The sequence below is a fragment of the Bombina bombina genome, chromosome 9, assembly GCF_027579735.1.
Source record: "Bombina bombina isolate aBomBom1 chromosome 9, aBomBom1.pri, whole genome shotgun sequence".
Lineage (NCBI taxonomy): Eukaryota > Metazoa > Chordata > Amphibia > Anura > Bombinatoridae > Bombina > Bombina bombina.
Genome location: NC_069507.1, coordinates 30,699,688 through 30,718,860, shown reverse-complemented (window position 1 = coordinate 30,718,860; position 19,173 = coordinate 30,699,688). Strand labels below are relative to the sequence as shown.

Sequence of the window (19,173 nt, the reverse complement as noted above, 5' to 3'; positions counted from 1 at the left end):
AATAGACATTATTATTATACAAAAAAAAGAATAATTAAACACATTCATTAATTAGAGCATGCCATTTATTACTGATTACAGATCTCCCTACTGTCACAGATCTTGTGGGGGTTATCATGGTTAGGGGATTTCCTCTTACTGCATCCTATAACGGTTGCTAGTTCCAGAGAACCATTCCCACTCAGCTCCATCTTCTTTTATACCAAAGTTAGGATCTGATTTAAATCCTGCAGCCAATACAAATCAGATGAGTCTGTTTTTAGTGTATAATATCTTACAATCGCCTCTGTTTTCATTTGCATACGTTTTTCTATTAGGGAAACGTGTTTTGCATATTTTGATACAATCTTGCTACCTTTTGGTTTGTGAGAAGAAACAGGGAAATGAGCAGGGGAAAGTCTTTACAGAATACGCCAGACCTGGAGGAGAAATGTAATTATTGTCATGGAACATCTTTGTTTAGCCCATTAGTATAGCCGGAAACTCAGTTTACAATAAGGAAAATAATATGGTTTGAATTTCATTTTAGAGATACAAATGTTACAGCATTTTTGTTTACGTGCAGTGCAGTGCAATTTTATTAGGATTTCTATTGTGCTCCTAAATTGTTTCTTTCCCGCACAATTTCTTTATGAATTTAAATTTTTTCGTAAATTTTGCAGAATAGTTTGGTTACAATTTCGAATACAATTTAACAATACATTTTTTTTTTTAACCGTATATTTTTATTTATTTTTTTCATCTCATTTTAAATGGGTTTTAACCCCTTGCACCAATTTGTACATAAATATACATCATGTGGTACATAGCCCATTGTACTACATAACTTATGTATACGTCCGACCTTTAGGAAGCTCCAGCAGTCTCACTTGATAATCGAGATTTGCTCTTCCTGGGCTGAAGGCATCTGTCCTCATATGGTAACTCCTGATAATTACAGATAATTACACGATCTGTGTCACTGTCTGTAACAATCTCCATTTTTGTGTGGATGGGAAGAAATGCAACATTTAAAAAAATGGGGAATCGGGGTGGGGGTCCCAACAGTAGCGATCGTAAGGAGGGGGAGGTGGGGGGACCACTACACTACAGGAAAAACCCCCATAAATAAAACAACTTATAAAGAAAGAAAGAAAATGGTGGATACCTTTGAGAGGGGGGTTAGAGAGCTGTTTTGGAGGGATCAGGGAGGTGGTAGAGTAAGGGGGGATCCTACACTGCAGAAAATAAATAAATTTTTATTTATATTAATATGGGGGTCAGGAGTGTGGGTGGGAGAGCTGTTTTGGAGGGATCAGGGAAGTGGGAAGTGTCAGGTGAGAGGTTAATCCCTGCATTAAAATACCATTACACTTAACCCCTTCGCTGCCAGGAATTTCAGAAATGTGGTGCGCATCTGCAATTATTAGCCTTCTAAATACCAAAAAAACAATTGCAAAGAAACACGTCTGCTATTACTGAACAAAAGGAACCCCAGAGAACCTTTTATAGTCATTTATTTTATGACTGCAGTAGTTTTGTGTAAATAATTTCTTTGAGAAACCCAAAGTTTGTGAAAAAGTTAACAACTTTTTTTATTATAATTGCATTGGCGTACAAAATGGTGGCATGAAATATACCAAGATGAGCCTAGATCAACACCTTAGGTTGTCTGCTAAATATATATATATATACCTGTATATAGTTTTGATAGGTAAATAATAAAAAAACAAGGCTCTATTTCTGTTTAAATTGAGTGATAGCTGCAATGCTAAGAATTGTTTGGAATTTGGGGCAAGTTTTTCTCTGAAACTCCTGGTAGCAAAGGGTTAAATTACAATTTTTTGTTAGCCCTAGTGTAATGTATGCATTACCTTCACATACTTAAATGCAGGGAATACCCGTTTGCAAGACACACTGTTCTCAAGGTAAAAATCTCCAATAGAATCTCACAAGCCCAAAGAGCTTTATAGAACTGGGCCCTAAGTCCCTGGCATTATGTCACTCCACCCCCCCATTTGCCACAAATCCACCCCCAGATCTCCCTGACTAAGCCACCAGCCTTTCTATTTATTGATATGCAGAATTTCCCCCTCACAAGACATTTTATCTGTCTCTACTCTTTTTTAAAAAAAAAACAATTTGCTTTTATGTTGGTGGTTCACTATGTGCTCATTTTTATATTATTGTGAGACATTTATAAAACCCCTGAGAAACAAAAAAAATATAGAAAATTAATAAGAAATGTAGCCATTATCCCATCCCTATTCCTAAACATACCTCTATCCTCATCCACAAAATTGTGATAAATGTTCCCTATATATATATATATATATATACACACACACACATATATATATATATATATATATATATATATATATATATATATATATATATATATAATATTTGTATGGTGATTACTGACTCTTTCTTCTGCTTCTCAAACAGGGTGATATTTATATCCTATCAGCACTGGACAGAGAAAAAAAGGACCATTATACACTGACTGCAATTGCTAGAGATAATCCCGGAGATATTGCCAGCAACCGTCGTGAAAATTCAGTGCAGGTAATTGGGCCTAATAATTCTATTGTCTAGCCACGTTTTCATAGTGACTTTATTTCTGATCTTATTTTTATATCATGACATTACCTAGCTTGTGACGTTATATGTCATCAATATATCTTTTTCATGATAGAAAGTTAAATTATATCAATCAATTTGAAGTTGTTTTAATGCCATTAAAATAAAAATGTCCACTTGGCATATAATATAAAGAATATATTTAACATAGCAGAGGTTGTCACGTATGAGTCACATATAAATAGGCATATTAAAGGAATACCATATGTAAAATGCTTTATATGCATAGTCTAATGTGAAGTAAGTGGTTTCTCTCATGTAGGATTCTGGGCTGTGCAGTTCTGGAGCCTGTTATTGACATAGAAGTGGGACAATTACATTCCTACTGAAAAAGCAGAGCAATCAATAGACAACAATAAAAAAATGTGTGTAATAACCTGCAGTCAGTTCTGTAACAAAGAAATAGTTTTAGAACAGAGATACATATTTAATACAGATGGCTACACATTGATGGTCTTTGCATTATTTGAGATATTGTAATCCTGTGAATGTATACACTATAAAATAGATACAACATAGAGATGTATACCTTGTAATAAATATATCACAGTAGGAGCTTCCCATCCATGCGGTGATCTAGTTAGGGGACATTGCAGACAAATTTGAATTCTCCATAAAACATATCATAAATGCACGGTACAACATTTTACCTCTAAAATTGTGGAAGTCTAACCCTACAACATGTTACATGGTGATTAATTGAACAGTGCAGGAGCTCATTTATATAATTATCCAATTAGCCACAGCAAAGGAGATAAGATAAACATATTCAATAATTTCCAAGGTTATGTCTTTAGTTTGTGAAACAATGCACATGTTGTGTGTGTGATATGTATATGTCGTACTTCTGTGATATATATGTATGTGTATGTAGTACTTCTGTTGTATGTATGTATGTATGTATGTGTGTGTGATATGTATATGTAGTACTTCTGTGGTATGTATGTATGTGTGTGTGTGTGATATGTATATGTAGTACTTCTGTGGTATGTAGGTATGTATGTGTGTGTGTGTGATATGTATATGTAGTTCTTCTGTGGTATGTATGTATGTATGTGTGTGTGTGTGTGTGTGTGTGTGTGTGTGTGATATGTATATGTAGTACTTCTGTGGTATGTATGTATGTGTGTGTGTGTGATATGTATATGTAGTACTTCTGTGGTATATATGTATGTATGTGTGTGAGTGTGATATGTATATGTAGTACTTCTGTGGTATGTGTGTGTGATATGTATATGTAGTACTTCTGTGGTATGTATGTATGTATGTGTGTGTGTGTGTGATATGTATATGTAGTACTTCTGTGGTATATATGTATGTATGTGTGTGAGTGTGATATGTATATGTAGTACTTATGTGGTATGTGTGTGTGATATGTATATGTAGTACTTCTGTGGTATATATGTATGTGTGTGTGTGATATGTATATGTAGTACTTATGTGGTATGTATGGATGTGTGTGTGTGATATGTATATGTAATACTTCTGTGGTATGCATGTATGTATGTATGTGTGTGTGATATGTATATGTAGTACTTCTGTGGTATGTATGTATGTGTGTGTGTGTGATATGTATATGTAGTACTTCTGTGATATGTATGTATGTGTGTGTGTGATATGTATATGTAGTACTTCTGTGGTATGTATGTATGTGTGTGTGTGATATGTATATGTAGTACTTCTGTGGTATGTATGTATGTGTGTGTGTGATATGTATATGTAGTACTTCTGTGGTATGTATGTATGTATGTGTGTGATATGTATATGTAGTACTTCTGTGGTATGTATGTATGTGTGTGTGTGATATGTATATGTAATACTTCTGTGGTATGCATGTATGTATGTATGTGTGTGTGATATGTATATGTAGTACTTCTGTGGTATGTATGTATGTATGTGTGTGTGATATGTATATGTAGTACTTCTGTGATATGTATGTATGTGTGTGTGTGATATGTATATGTAGTACTTCTGTGGTATGTATGTATGTGTGTGTGTGTGATATGTATATGTAGTACTTCTGTGGTATGTATGTATGTGTGTGTGTGATATGTATATGTAGTACTTCTGTGGTATGTATGTATGTATGTATGTATGTGTGTGATATGTATATGTAGTACTTCTGTAGTATGTATGTATGTGTGTGTGATATGTATATGTAGTACTTCTGTGGTATGTATGTATGTATGTATGTATGTGTGTGTGATATGTATATGTAGTACTTCTGTGGTATGTATGTATGTGTGTGTGTGATATGTATATGTAGTACTTCTGTGTGATATATATGTATGTGTGTGTGATATGTATATGTAGTACTTCTGTGGTATGTATGTATGTGTGTGCGATATGTATATGTAGTACTTCTGTGATATATATGTATGTGTGTGTGATATGTATATGTAGTACTTCTGTGGTATGTATGTATGTGTGTGTGATATGTATATGTAGTACTTCTGTGGTATTTATGTATGTGTGTGTGATATGTATATGTAGTACTTCTGTGGTATGTATGTGTGTTTGTGTGATATGTATATGTAGTACTTCTGTGGTATGTGTGTATGTGTGTGTGATATGTATATGTAGTACTTCTGTGGTATTTATGTATGTGTGTGTGATATGTATATGTAGTACTTCTGTGGTATGTATGTATGTATGTATGTGTGTGATATGTATATGTAGTACTTCTGTGTTATGTATGTGTGTTTGTGTGATATGTATATGTAGTACTTCTGTGGTATGTGTGTGTGATATGTATATGTAGTACTTCTGTGGTATGTATGTGTGTGTGTGTGATATGTATATATAGTACTACTGTGGTATGTATGTGTGTGTGTGTGATATGTATATATAGTACTTCTGTGGTATGTATGTGTGTGTGTGTGATATGTATATATAGTACTTCTGTGGTATGTATGTATGTATGTGTGTGTGATATGTATATGTAGTACTTCTGTGGTATGTATGTGTGTGTGTGTGATATGTATATGTAGTACTTCTGTGGTATGTATGTATGTGTGTGTGTGATATGTATATATAGTACTTCTGTTGTATGTATGTATGTGTGTGTGATATGTATATGTACTACTTCTATGGTATGTATGTATGTATGTATGTATGTGTGTGTGTGTGTGATATGTGTATGTAGTACTTCTGTGGTATGTATGTATGTATGTGTGTGTGTGTGTGTGTGTGTGTGTGTGATATGTATATGTAGTACTTCTGTGGTATGTATGTATGTGTGTGTGATATGTATATGTAGTACTTCTGTCGTATTTATGTATGTGTGTGTGATATGTATATGTAGTACTTCTGTGGTATGTATGTATGTGTGTGATATGTATATGTAGTACTTCTGTGGTATGTATGTGTGTGTGTGATAAGTATATGTAGTACTTCTGTGGTATGTATGTGTGTTTGTGTGATATGTATATGTAGTACTTCTGTGGTATGTATGTATGTATGTGTGTGATATGTATATGTAGTACTTCTGTGGTATGCATGTATGTGTGTGTGTGATATGTATATGTAGTACTTCTGTGGTATGTATGTATGTATGTGTGTGTGATATGTATATTTAGTACTTCTGTGGTATGTATGTATGTGTGTGTGATATGTATATGTAGTACTTCTATGGTATGTATGTATGTGTGTGTGTGATATGTATATGTAGTACTTGTGGTATGTATGTATATATGTGTGTGATATGTATATGTAGTACTTCTGTGGTATGTATGTATGTGTGTGTGATATGTATATGTAGTACTTCTATGGTATGTATGTATGTGTGATATGTATATGTAGTACTTGTGGTATGTATGTATATATGTGTGTGTGATATGTATATGTAGTACTTCTGTGGTATGTATGTATGTGTATGTGATATGTATATGTAGTACTTGTGGTATGTATGTATATATGTGTGTGATATGTATATGTAGTACTTCTGTGGTATGTATGTATGTGTGTGTGATTTGTATATGTAGTACTTCTGTGGTATGTATGTATACATGTGTGTGTGATATGTATATGTAGTACTTCTGTTGTATGTATGTGTGTGTGATATGTATATGTAGTACTTCTGTGGTATGTATGTATGTATGTGCGTGTGATATGTAAATGTAGTACTTCTGTGATATATATGTATGTGTGTGTGATATTTATATGTAGTACTTCTCTGAAATATATGTATGTGTATGTGATATGTATATGTAGTACTTCTGTGATATATATATATATGTATGTGTGTGTGTGTGATATGTATATGTAGTACTTCTGTGATATATATCTATATGTATGTGATATGTATATGTAGTACTTCTGTGATATATATGTATGTGTGTGTGATATGTATATGTAATACTTCTGTGATATATATGTATGTGTATGTGATATGTATATGTAGTACTTCTGTGATATATATGTATGTGTATGTGATATGTATATGTAGTACTTCTGTGATATATATGTATGTGTGTGTGATATGTATATGTAGTACTTCTGTGATATATATGTATGTGTATGTGATATGTATATGTAGTACTTCTGTTATATATGTATGTGTGTGTGATATGTATATGTAGTACTTCTGTGGTATGTATGTAAGTGTGTGTGATATGTATATGTAGTACTTCTGTGGTATGTGTGTGTGATATGTATATGTAGTACTTCTGTGGTATGCATGTATGTATGTGTGATATGTATATGTAGTACTTCTGTGGTATGTGTGTGTGATATTTATATGTAGTACTTCTGTGGTATGTATGTATGTGTGTGTGATATGTATATGTAGTACTTCTGTGGTATGTATATATGTGTGTGATATGTATATGTAGTACTTCTGTGGTATGCATGTATGCATGTATGTGTGATATGTATATGTAGTACTTCTGTGGTATGTGTGTGTGTGATATGTATATGTAGTACTTCTGTGGTATGTATGTGTGATATGTATATGTAGTACTTCTGTGGTATGTATGTGTGTGTGTGTGATATGTATATGTAGTACTTCTGTGGTATGTATGTATGTGTGTGTGTGATATGTATATATAGTACTTCTGTTGTATGTATGTATGTGTGTGTGATATGTATATGTACTACTTCTATGGTATGTATGTATGTATGTATGTGTGTGTGTGTGTGTGTGTGATATGTGTATGTATTACTTCTGTGGTATGTATGTATGTATGTGTGTGTGTGTGATATGTATATGTAGTACTTCTGTGGTATGTATGTATGTGTGTTCGATATGTATATGTAGTACTTCTGTCGTATTTATGTATGTGTGTGTGATATGTATATGTAGTACTTCTGTTATATTAATGTATGTGTGTGTGATATGTATATGTAGTACTTCTGTGGTATGTATGTATGTATGTGTGTGATATGTATATGTAGTACTTCTGTGGTATGTATGTGTGTGTGTGTGTGTGTGTGATATGTATATGTAGTACTTCTGTGGTATGTATGTGTGTTTGTGTGATATGTATATGTAGTACTTCTGTGGTATGTATGTATGTATGTATGTATGTGTGTGATATGTATATGTAGTACTTCTGTGGTATGCATGTATGTGTGTGTGTGTGTGATATGTATATGTAGTACTTCTGTGGTATGTATGTATGTGTGTGTGATATGTATATTTAGTACTTCTGTGGTATGTATGTATGTGTGTATGATATGTATATGTAGTACTTCTATGGTATGTATGTATGTGTGTGTGTGATAAGTATATGTAGTACTTGTGGTATGTATGTATATATGTGTGTGATATGTATATGTAGTACTTCTGTGGTATGTATGTGTATGTGATATGTATATGTAGTACTTGTGGTATGTATGTATATATGTGTGTGTGATATGTATATGTAGTACTTCTGTGGTATGTATGTATGTATGTGTGTGTGATTTGTATATGTAGTACTTCTGTGGTATGTATGTATACATGTGTGTGTGATATGTATATGTAGTACTTCTGTGGTATGTATGTATGTGTGTGTGATATGTATATGTAGTACTTCTGTGGTATGTATGTATGTATGTGCGTGTGATATGTAAATGTAGTACTTCTGTGATATATATGTATGTGTGTGTGATATTTATATGTAGTACTTCTCTGAAATATATGTATGTGTATGTGATATGTATATGTAGTACTTCTGTGATATATATGTATGTGTGTGTGATATGTATATGTAGTACTTCTGTGATATATATGTATGTGTATGTGATATGTATATGTAGTACTTCTGTGATATATATGTATGTGTATGTGATATGTATATGTAGTACTTCTGTGATATATATGTATGTGTGTGTGATATGTATATGTAGTACTTCTGTGATATATATGTATGTGTATGTGATATGTATATGTAGTACTTCTGTTATATATGTATGTGTGTGTGATATGTATATGTAGTACTTCTGTGGTATGTATGTAAGTGTGTGTGATATGTATATGTAGTACTTCTGTGGTATGTGTGTGTGATATGTATATGTAGTACTTCTGTGGTATGCATGTATGTATGTGTGATATGTATATGTAGTACTTCTGTGGTATGTGTGTGTTATATGTATATGTAGTACTTCTGTGGTATGTATGTATGTGTGTGTGATATGTATATGTAGTACTTCTGTGGTATGTATATATGTGTGTGATATGTATATGTAGTACTTCTGTGGTATGCATGTATGCATGTATGTGTGATATGTATATGTAGTACTTCTGTGGTATGTATGTGTGATATGTATATGTAGTACTTCTGTGGTATGTATGTGTGTGTGTGTGATATGTATATGTAGTACTTCTGTGGTATGTATGTATGTGTGTGTGTGATATGTATATATATAGTACTTCTGTTGTATGTATGTATGTGTGTGTGATATGTATATGTACTACTTCTATGGTATGTATGTATGTATGTGTGTGTGTGTGATATGTGTATGTAGTACTTCTGTGGTATGTATGTATGTATGTATGTGTGTGTGTGTGATATGTATATGTAGTACTTCTGTGGTATGTATGTATGTGTGTTCGATATGTATATGTAGTACTTCTGTCGTATTTATGTATGTGTGTGTGATATGTATATGTAGTACTTCTGTGGTATGTATGTATGTGTGTGATATGTATATGTAGTACTTCTGTGGTATGTATGTGTGTGTGTGTGATATGTATATGTAGTACTTCTGTGGTATGTATGTGTGTTTGTGTGATATGTATATGTAGTACTTCTGTGGTATGTATGTATGTATGTGTGTGATATGTATATGTAGTACTTCTGTGGTATGCATGTATGTGTGTGTGTGATATGTATATGTAGTACTTCTGTGGTATGTATGTATGTGTGTGTGATATGTATATTTAGTACTTCTGTGGTATGTATGTATGTATGTATGTATGTGTGTATGATATGTATATGTAGTACTTCTATGGTATGTATGTATGTGTGTGTGTGTGATATGTATATGTAGTACTTGTGGTATGTATGTATGTATATATGTGTGTGATATGTATATGTAGTACTTCTGTGGTATGTATGTGTATGTGATATGTATATGTAGTACTTGTGGTATGTATGTATATATGTGTGTGTGATATGTATATGTAGTACTTCTGTGGTATGTATGTATGTGTGTGTGATTTGTATATGTAGTACTTCTGTGGTATGTATGTATACATGTGTGTGTGATATGTATATGTAGTACTTCTGTTGTATGTATGTGTGTGTGATATGTATATGTAGTACTTCTGTGGTATGTATGTATGTATGTATGTATGTGCGTGTGATATGTAAATGTAGTACTTCTGTGATATATATGTATGTGTGTGTGATATTTATATGTAGTACTTCTCTGAAATATATGTATGTGTATGTGATATGTATATGTAGTACTTCTGTGATATATATGTATGTGTGTGTGATATGTATATGTAGTACTTCTGTGATATATATGTATGTGTATGTGATATGTATATGTAGTACTTCTGTGATATATATGTATGTGTATGTGATATGTATATGTAGTACTTCTGTGATATATATGTATGTGTGTGTGATATGTATATGTAGTACTTCTGTGATATATATGTATGTGTATGTGATATGTATATGTAGTACTTCTGTTATATATGTATGTGTGTGTGATATGTATATGTAGTACTTCTGTGGTATGTATGTAAGTGTGTGTGATATGTATATGTAGTACTTCTGTGGTATGTGTGTGTGATATGTATATGTAGTACTTCTGTGGTATGCATGTATGTATGTGTGATATGTATATGTAGTACTTCTGTGGTATGTATGTATGTATGTATGTATGTGTGTGATATGTATATGTAGTACTTCTGTGGTATGCATGTATGTGTGTGTGTGATATGTATATGTAGTACTTCTGTGGTATGTATGTATGTGTGTGTGATATGTATATGTAGTACTTCTGTGGTATGTATATATGTGTGTGATATGTATATGTAGTACTTCTGTGGTATGCATGTATGCATGTATGTGTGATATGTATATGTAGTACTTCTGTGGTATGTATGTGTGATATGTATATGTAGTACTTCTGTGGTATGTATGTATGTGTGATATTTATGTGTAGTACTTCTGTGGTATGTGTGTATGTCTGTGTGATATGTATATGTAGTACTTCTGTGGTATGTATGTATATATGTGTGTGATATGTATATGTAGTACTTCTGTGGTATGTATTTATATATGTGTGTGTGATATGTATATGTAGTACTTCTGTGGTATGCATGTATGTGTGTGTGATATGTACAGTATCCACAGAAGTACTACATATACAGTATCTCACAAAAGTGAGTACACCCCTGAAATTCTTGTAAATATTGTATTATATCTTTTCATGTGACAACACTGAATAAATGACACTTTGCTACAATGTAAAGTAGTGAGTGTACAGCCTGCATAACAGTGTAAATTTGCTGTCCCCTCAAAATAACTCAACACACAGCCATTAATGTCTAAACCGTTGGCAACAAACGTGAGTACACCACTAAGTGGTTAGCCATTTTCCCTCCTTGGTGTCATGTGACTCGTTAGTGTTACAAGGTCTCAGGTGTGAATAGGGAGCAGGTGTGTTAAATTTGGTGTTATCGCTCTCACACTCTCTTATACTGGTCACTGGAAGTTCAACATGGCACCTCATGGCAAAGAACTCTCTGAGGATCTGAAAAAAAGAATTGTTGCTCTACATAAAGATGGCCTAGGCTATAAGAAGATTGCCAAGACCCTGAAACTGAGCTGCAGCACTGTGGGCAAGACCATACAGCAGTTTCACAGGACAGGTTCCACTCAGAACAGAAAGTGTTGAAAGTAGCGGCACTGTGTAACCTCCAGTGTCTTCAGGTGCAGCTTCAAGTTTTATTTAAAATACAGCTGTATTTTAAATAAAATCTGAAGCTGCATTTGAAGACACCTTTGTGATGATTTTAATAAAAGGCTTATTTTAACTGCAATCTCGTGAGTATAACCAATTTGTGCGTCTACCACATTATCTGAAACCTGCTACACTATTGTGAGCTCTTTTATTTTGGAGGTGAAAGCAACAAGGTTTACTCAGAGGACATGGGCAACTTGGTTCCCTGGAGGTGACACAGCGCCGCCACTTTCAAGACTTTCTGTTTCTATACACGGTTTGGGAGAACCGGGACTGGCAGCGAGCACCTGAAGGGAAGTGCTAACATTGCTTCATACTTTATCCTTTCTAATCCACTCAGAACAGGCCTTGCCATGATGAACCAAAGAAGTTTAGTGCACATGCTCAGTGTCATATCCAGAGCTTGTCTTTGGGAAATAGACGTAAGAGTGCTGCCATCATTGCTGCAGAGGTTGAAGGGGTGGAGGGTCAGCTTGTCAGTGCTCAGACCATATTGGTCTGCATGGCTGTTGTCCCAGAAGGAAGCCTCTTCTAAAGATGATGCACAAGAAAGCCTGCAAACAGTTTGCTGAGGACAAGCAGACTAAGGACATGGATTACTGGAACCATGTCCTGTGGTCCGATGAGACCAAGATAAACTTATTTGGTTCAGATGGTGTCAAGCATGTGTGGTGGCAAGTAGCTGAGAAGTACAAAGACAAGTGTGTCTTGCCTATAGTCAAGCATGGTGGTGGGAGTGTCATGGTCTGGGCCTGCATGAGTACTCCCGGCACTGGAGAGATACAATTCAATGAGGGAGCCATGAATGCCAACATGTTCTGTGACATACTGAAGCAGAGCATCATCCCCTCCCTTCTGAAGTCTGGGCCGTAGGGCAGTATTCCAACATGATAATGACTCCAAACACACCTCCAAGACTACCACTGCCTTGCTAAAGAAGCTGAGGGTGAAGGTGATGGACTGGCCAAGCATGTCTCCAGACCTAAACCCTAATGAGCATCTGTGGGGCATCCTCAAATGGAAGGTGGGGGAGCGCAAGGTCTCTAACATCCACCAGCTCCATGATTTGGTCATGAAGGAGTGGAAGAGGGCAACCTGTGAAGCTCTGCTGAACTTCATGCCCAAGAGGGTATACAAGGCAGTCCTGGGAAATAATGGTGGCCACACAAAATATTGATATTTTGGGCCCAATGTGGACATTTCCACTTAGGGGTGTACTCACTTTTGTTGCCAACGGTTAAGACATTAATGCCGGTGTTGAGTTATTTTGAGGGGACAGCAAATGTACACTGTTATACAGGCTGTACACTCACTAGTATGCATTGTAGCAAAGTGTCATTTATTCAGTGTTGTCACATGAAAATATATAATAAAATATTTACAAAAATGTGAGGGGTGTACTCACTTTTGTGAGATACTGTATATGTAGTACTTCTGTGGTATGTATGGGTTGTAATTTTTTCTGCATCACTTTGTAACTACAACACATCTTATTAGGGAAAATAGATTTTATCATTAATACTGGTATTTTTGTTTTCATCTTTCTATACTTATACCAGTATACAACAGTGTTTATTAGAATGAGTTGTGTAAATAATATTATGCCAAACACATTAAGTAAAGTACTTATCAAGAGTTAACACGCTAATTAAGTTTTAGACCAATCACAGCAATGCTAGTGTCTTTTAAACTCACAGTTGTGAATGTTCACAATGAGCTATGATTAAGGCTACGGCTGAAACGCGTAAGCTTGACATTTAGGCGTTCTTAACCCACCCATGTTGATCATTTGTGCTTTTAAATTATTTTTGGAATAAAGTATTGAAATTTTTTAACTACTTAGATTCTTGGACATCTTTTTGCAATTGCACTTCTGTGGTATGCATGTATGTGTGTGATATGTATATGTAGTACTTCTGTGGTATAAATGTATGTGCTGTGTTTGTTTGCTCTGTGCAGTGTTTGCGCATGTGTGTGTTTATGAAGTGTGTGCTTTTTGTGTGCATATGTTTGTGATATGTGTGCAGAGTGTATACAGTGTTGGAGTAGTGTTTGCATAGTGTATTTCTGGAGTGTGTTTGTCATATTTGTGTGAGTGCTTTTGTTTGTGTAATGTGCAATTTGTGTGTGGTGTTTGTGTCATCTGTATGTGTTTGTGAAGTGTGTGTATGTATTGTTTGTGTGTGTGGTGTTTGTGTGAATGTGTGTAGTGTTTGTGGCATTGGTTGTGGGTGTAGTGTGTGCAGTGTTTATGTAGTGTTGTGTGTGTATGTAACCTTTGTTTGCGTGTAGTGTATGTATTATTGTACATATAGTGGTTGTGTTTGGTATATGTGTGCATATGTGTGTTGCATGTGTTATGTGTGTTGCATGTGTGGTGGGTGTAGTGTGTGTGCAGTATGTGAGTAATGTTTACATAGTGTAGCTGTAGTTTGCACATAGTTTTGTGCGCTGTGCGATTTGTGTCTGTGTGTTGGGGTGTGTCTGTATTTTTTAGACCAATATCTGGGACTACTACTCCCACAAAACTCTGCTGTCAGTTCATTACTAAGCATGTTTCCACTTATTTCTTTAGCTTTTAATGAACATGCTTGAAATATATCAAACTAAGGGAATTTAAAATATCTATATCTCAGCAACCACTGCTTATTTTTCATCATACCAAAAAGCACCCACTAGACAATCACATTTATCTGCATGCCCAATTTCATGAAGAATGGTGCAGCAATTATCACTGTAGGTTTAGCTTATTGTTTTCAATATTAAGATATAGGAAAAAGTACCTTTTTTACCCACAGTCATACTTGGGCCCTGGTGTGTGCAGTGACACCAGGGCTCAGGAGCTGGGGGGCCTATAGCAGCCAGTCTATATATAGGTGTGTGCAGTGACACCATGGCTCAGGAGCTGGGGGGCCTATAGCAGCCAGTCTATATATAGGTGTGTGTGTGCAATGACACCAGGGCCCAGGTGCTGGGGGCCTATAGCAGCCAGTCTATATATAGGTGTGTGCAGTGACACCAGGGCCCAGGTGCTGGGGGCCTATAGCAGCCAGTCTATATATAGGTGTGTGCAGTGACACCAGGGCCCAGGTGCTGGGGGGCCTATAGCAGCCAGTCTATATATAGGTGTGTGCAGTGACACCAGGGCCCAGGTGCTGGGGGGCCTATAGCAGCCAGTCTATATATAGGTGTGTGCAGTGACACCAGGGCCAAGGTGCTGGGGGCCTATAGCAGCCAGTCTATATATAGGTGTGTGCAGTGACACCAGGGCCCAGGTACTGGGGGCCTATAGCAGCCAGTCTATATATAGGTGTGTGCAGTGACACCAGGGCCCAGGTGCTGGGGGGCCTATAGCAGCCAGTCTATATATAGGTGTGTGCAGTGACACCAGGGCGCAGGTGCTGGGGGGCCTATAGCAGCCAGTCTATATATAGGTGTGTGCAGTGAAACCAGGGCCCAGGTGCTGGGGGGCCTATAGCAGCCAGTCTATATATAGGTGTGTGCAGTGACACCAGGCCCAGGTGCTGGGGGGCCTATAGCAGCCAGTCTATATATAGGTGTGTGCAGTGACACCAGGCCCAGGTGCTGGGGGAGCTATAGCAGCCAGTCTATATATAGGTGTGTGCAGTGACACCAGGCCCAGGTGCTGGGGGGCCTATAGCATATACATATATATACACACCACACATACACACACATACATATATACAGATAGATAGCTAAAAAATAGATATAGTGTATTATTTAAAACAGAATTTATGCTTACCTGATAAATTACTTTCTCCAACGGTGTGTCCGGTCCACGGCGTCATCCTTACTTGTGGGATATTCTCTTCCCCAACAGGAAATGGCAAAGAGTCCCAGCAAAGCTGGTCACATGATCCCTCCTAGGCTCCGCCCACCCCAGTCATTCGACCGACGGACAGGAGGAAATATATATAGGAGAAATCATATGATACCGTGGTGACTGTAGTTAGAGAAAATAATTAATCAGACCTGATTAAAAAAACCAGGGCGGGCCGTGGACCGGACACACCGTTGGAGAAAGTAATTTATCAGGTAAGCATAAATTCTGTTTTCTCCAACATTGGTGTGTCCGGTCCACGGCGTCATCCTTACTTGTGGGAACCAATACCAAAGCTTTAGGACACGGATGAAGGGAGGGAGCAAATCAGGTCACCTAAACGGAAGGCACCACAGCTTGCAAAACCTTTCTCCCAAAAATAGCCTCCGAAGAAGCAAAAGTATCAAATTTGTAAAATTTGGCAAAAGTGTGCAGTGAAGACCAAGTCGCTGCCTTACATATCTGGTCAACAGAAGCCTCGTTCTTGAAGGCCCATGTGGAAGCCACAGCCCTAGTGGAGTGAGCTGTGATTCTTTCAGGAGGCTGCCGTCCGGCAGTCTCATAAGCCAAACGGATAATGCTTTTAAGCCAAAAGGAAAGAGAGGTGGAAGTCGCTTTTTGACCTCTCCTTTTACCAGAATAAACAACAAACAAGGATGATGTTTGTCTGAAATCTTTAGTAGCCTCTAAATAGAATTTTAGAGCACGGACAACGTCCAAATTGTGTAACAAACGCTCCTTCTTTGAAACTGGATTCGGACACAAAGAAGGTACAACTATCTCCTGGTTAATATTTTTGTTAGAAACAACTTTAGGAAGAAAACCAGGCTTAGTACGCAAAACCACCTTATCTGCATGGAACACCAGATAAGGAGGAGAACACTGCAGAGCAGATAACTCTGAAACTCTTCTAGCAGAAGAGATTGCAACCAAAAACAAAACTTTCCAAGATAGTAACTTAATATCTACGGAATGTAAAGGTTCAAACGGAACCCCTTGAAGAACTGAAAGAACTAGATTTAGACTCCAGGGAGGAGTCAAAGGTCTGTAAACAGGCTTGATCCTAACCAGAGCCTGAACAAATGCTTGAACATCTGGCACAGCTGCCAGTCTTTTGTGAAGTAAAACAGATAAAGCAGAGATCTGTCCCTTCAGAGAACTTGCAGATAATCCTTTCTCCAAACCTTCTTGCAGAAAGGATAGAATCTTAGGAATTTTTATCTTGTTCCATGGGAATCCTTTAGATTCACACCAACAGATATATTTTTTCCATATTTTATGGTAAATTTTTCTAGTTACAGGCTTTCTAGCCTGAATCAGAGTATCTATTACAGAATCTGAAAACCCACGCTTTGATAGAATCAAGCGTTCAATCTCCAAGCCGTCAGTTGGAGGGAAACCAGATTCGGATGTTCGAATGGACCCTGAACAAGAAGGTCCTGTCTCAAAGGTAGCTTCCATGGTGGAGCCGATGACATATTCACCAGGTCTGCATACCAAGTCCTGCGTGGCCACGCAGGAGCTATCAAGATCACCGAGGCCCTCTCCTGATTGATCCTGGCTACCAGCCTGGGGATGAGAGGAAACGGTGGGAATACATAAGCTAGGTTGAAGGTCCAAGGTGCTACTAGTGCATCTACTAGAGTCGCCTAGGGATCCCTGGATCTGGACCCGTAGCAAGGAACCTTGAAGTTCTGATGAGACGCCATCAGATCCATGTCTGGAATGCCCCATAATTGAGTTATTTGGGCAAAGATTTCCGGATGGAGTTCCCACTCCCCCGGATGGAATGTCTGACGACTCAGAAAATCTGCTTCCCAATTTTCCACTCCTGGGATGTGGATCGCAGACAAGTGGCAGGAGTGATCCTCCGCCCATTGAATTATCTTGGTCACTTCTTTCATCGCCAGGGAACTCCTTGTTCCCCCCTGATGATTGATATATGCAACGGTCGTCATGTTGTCTGACTGAAAACTTATGAATTTGGCCTTTGCTAGTTGAGGCCAAGCTCTGAGAGCATTGAATATCGCTCTCAGTTCCAGAATGTTTATCGGGAGAAGAGACTCTACCCGAGACCATAGACCCTGAGCTTTCAGGGATTCCCAGACCGCGCCCCAGCCCACTAGGCTGGCGTCGGTCGTGACAATGACCCACTCTGGTCTGCGGAAGCTCATTCCCTGTGACAGATTGTCCAGGGTCAGCCACCAAAGGAGTGAATCTCTGGTCTTTTGATCTACTTGAATCGTCGGAGACAAGTCTGTATAATCCCCATTCCACTGTCTGAGCATGCACAGTTGTAATGGTCTTAGATGAATTCGTGCAAAAGGAACTATGTCCATTGTTGCAACCATCAATCCTATTACTTCCATGCACTGCGCTATGGAAGGACGATGAACAGAATGAAGTACTTGACAAGAGCTTAGAAGTTTTGATTTTCTGACCTCTGTCAGAAAAATCCTCATTTCTAAGGAATCTATTATTGTTCCCAAGAAGGAAACTCTTGTTGACGGGGACAGAGAACTTTTTTCTCTGTTCACCTTCCATCCGTGAGATCTGAGAAAGGCTAGGACGATGTCCGTATGAGCCTTTGCTTTTGACAGGGACGACGCTTGAATCAGGATGTCGTCCAAGTAAGGTACTACTGCAATGCCCCTTGGTCTTAGAACCGCTAGAAGGGACCCTAGTACCTTTGTGAAAATCCTTGGAGCAGTGGCTAATCCGAATGGAAGTGCCACAAACTGGTAATGCTTGTCCAGAAAAGCGAACCTTAGGAACTGATGATGTTCCTTGTGGATAGGAATATGTAGGTACGCATCCTTTAAATCCACGGTAGTCATAAATTGATTTTCCTGGATAGTAGGTAGGATCGTTCGAATAGTTTCCATTTTGAACGATGGTACCCTGAGAAATTTGTTTAGGATCTTTAGATCCAAAATTGGTCTGAATGTTCCCTCTTTTTTGGGAACTATGAACAGATTGGAATAAAATCCCATTCCTTGTTCTCTTATTGGAACTGGATGTATCACTCCCATCTTTAACAGGTCTTCTACACAATGTAAGAATGCCTGTCTCTTTATTTGGTTTGAAGATAATTGAGACCTGTGGAACCTTCCCCTTGGGGGTAGTTCCTTGAATTCCAGGAGATAACCTTGAGAAACTATTTCTAGCGCCCAAGGATCCTGAACATCTCTTGCCCAAGCCTGAGCAAAGAGAGAAAGTCTGCCCCCCACTAGATCCGGTCCCGGATCGGGGGCTATCCCTTCATGCTGTTTTGGTAGCAGTGGTAGGCTTCTTGGCCT

The 19,173-nt window shown here is 37.3% G+C and overlaps 1 protein-coding gene across 1 annotated transcript in view; it reads left to right on the top strand.

The window, feature by feature from the left end:
* The window catches only part of CDH23 (cadherin related 23), a 1,210,211-nt gene that overhangs the window by 1,112,302 nt on the left and 78,736 nt on the right, over window positions 1-19,173 (top strand). Inside the window, exon 51 of the mRNA XM_053692025.1 lies at window positions 2,431-2,550. Within this exon, the coding sequence (XP_053548000.1) occupies window positions 2,431-2,550 (120 nt within the window). The remainder of the gene's footprint in view (window positions 1-2,430; window positions 2,551-19,173) is intronic.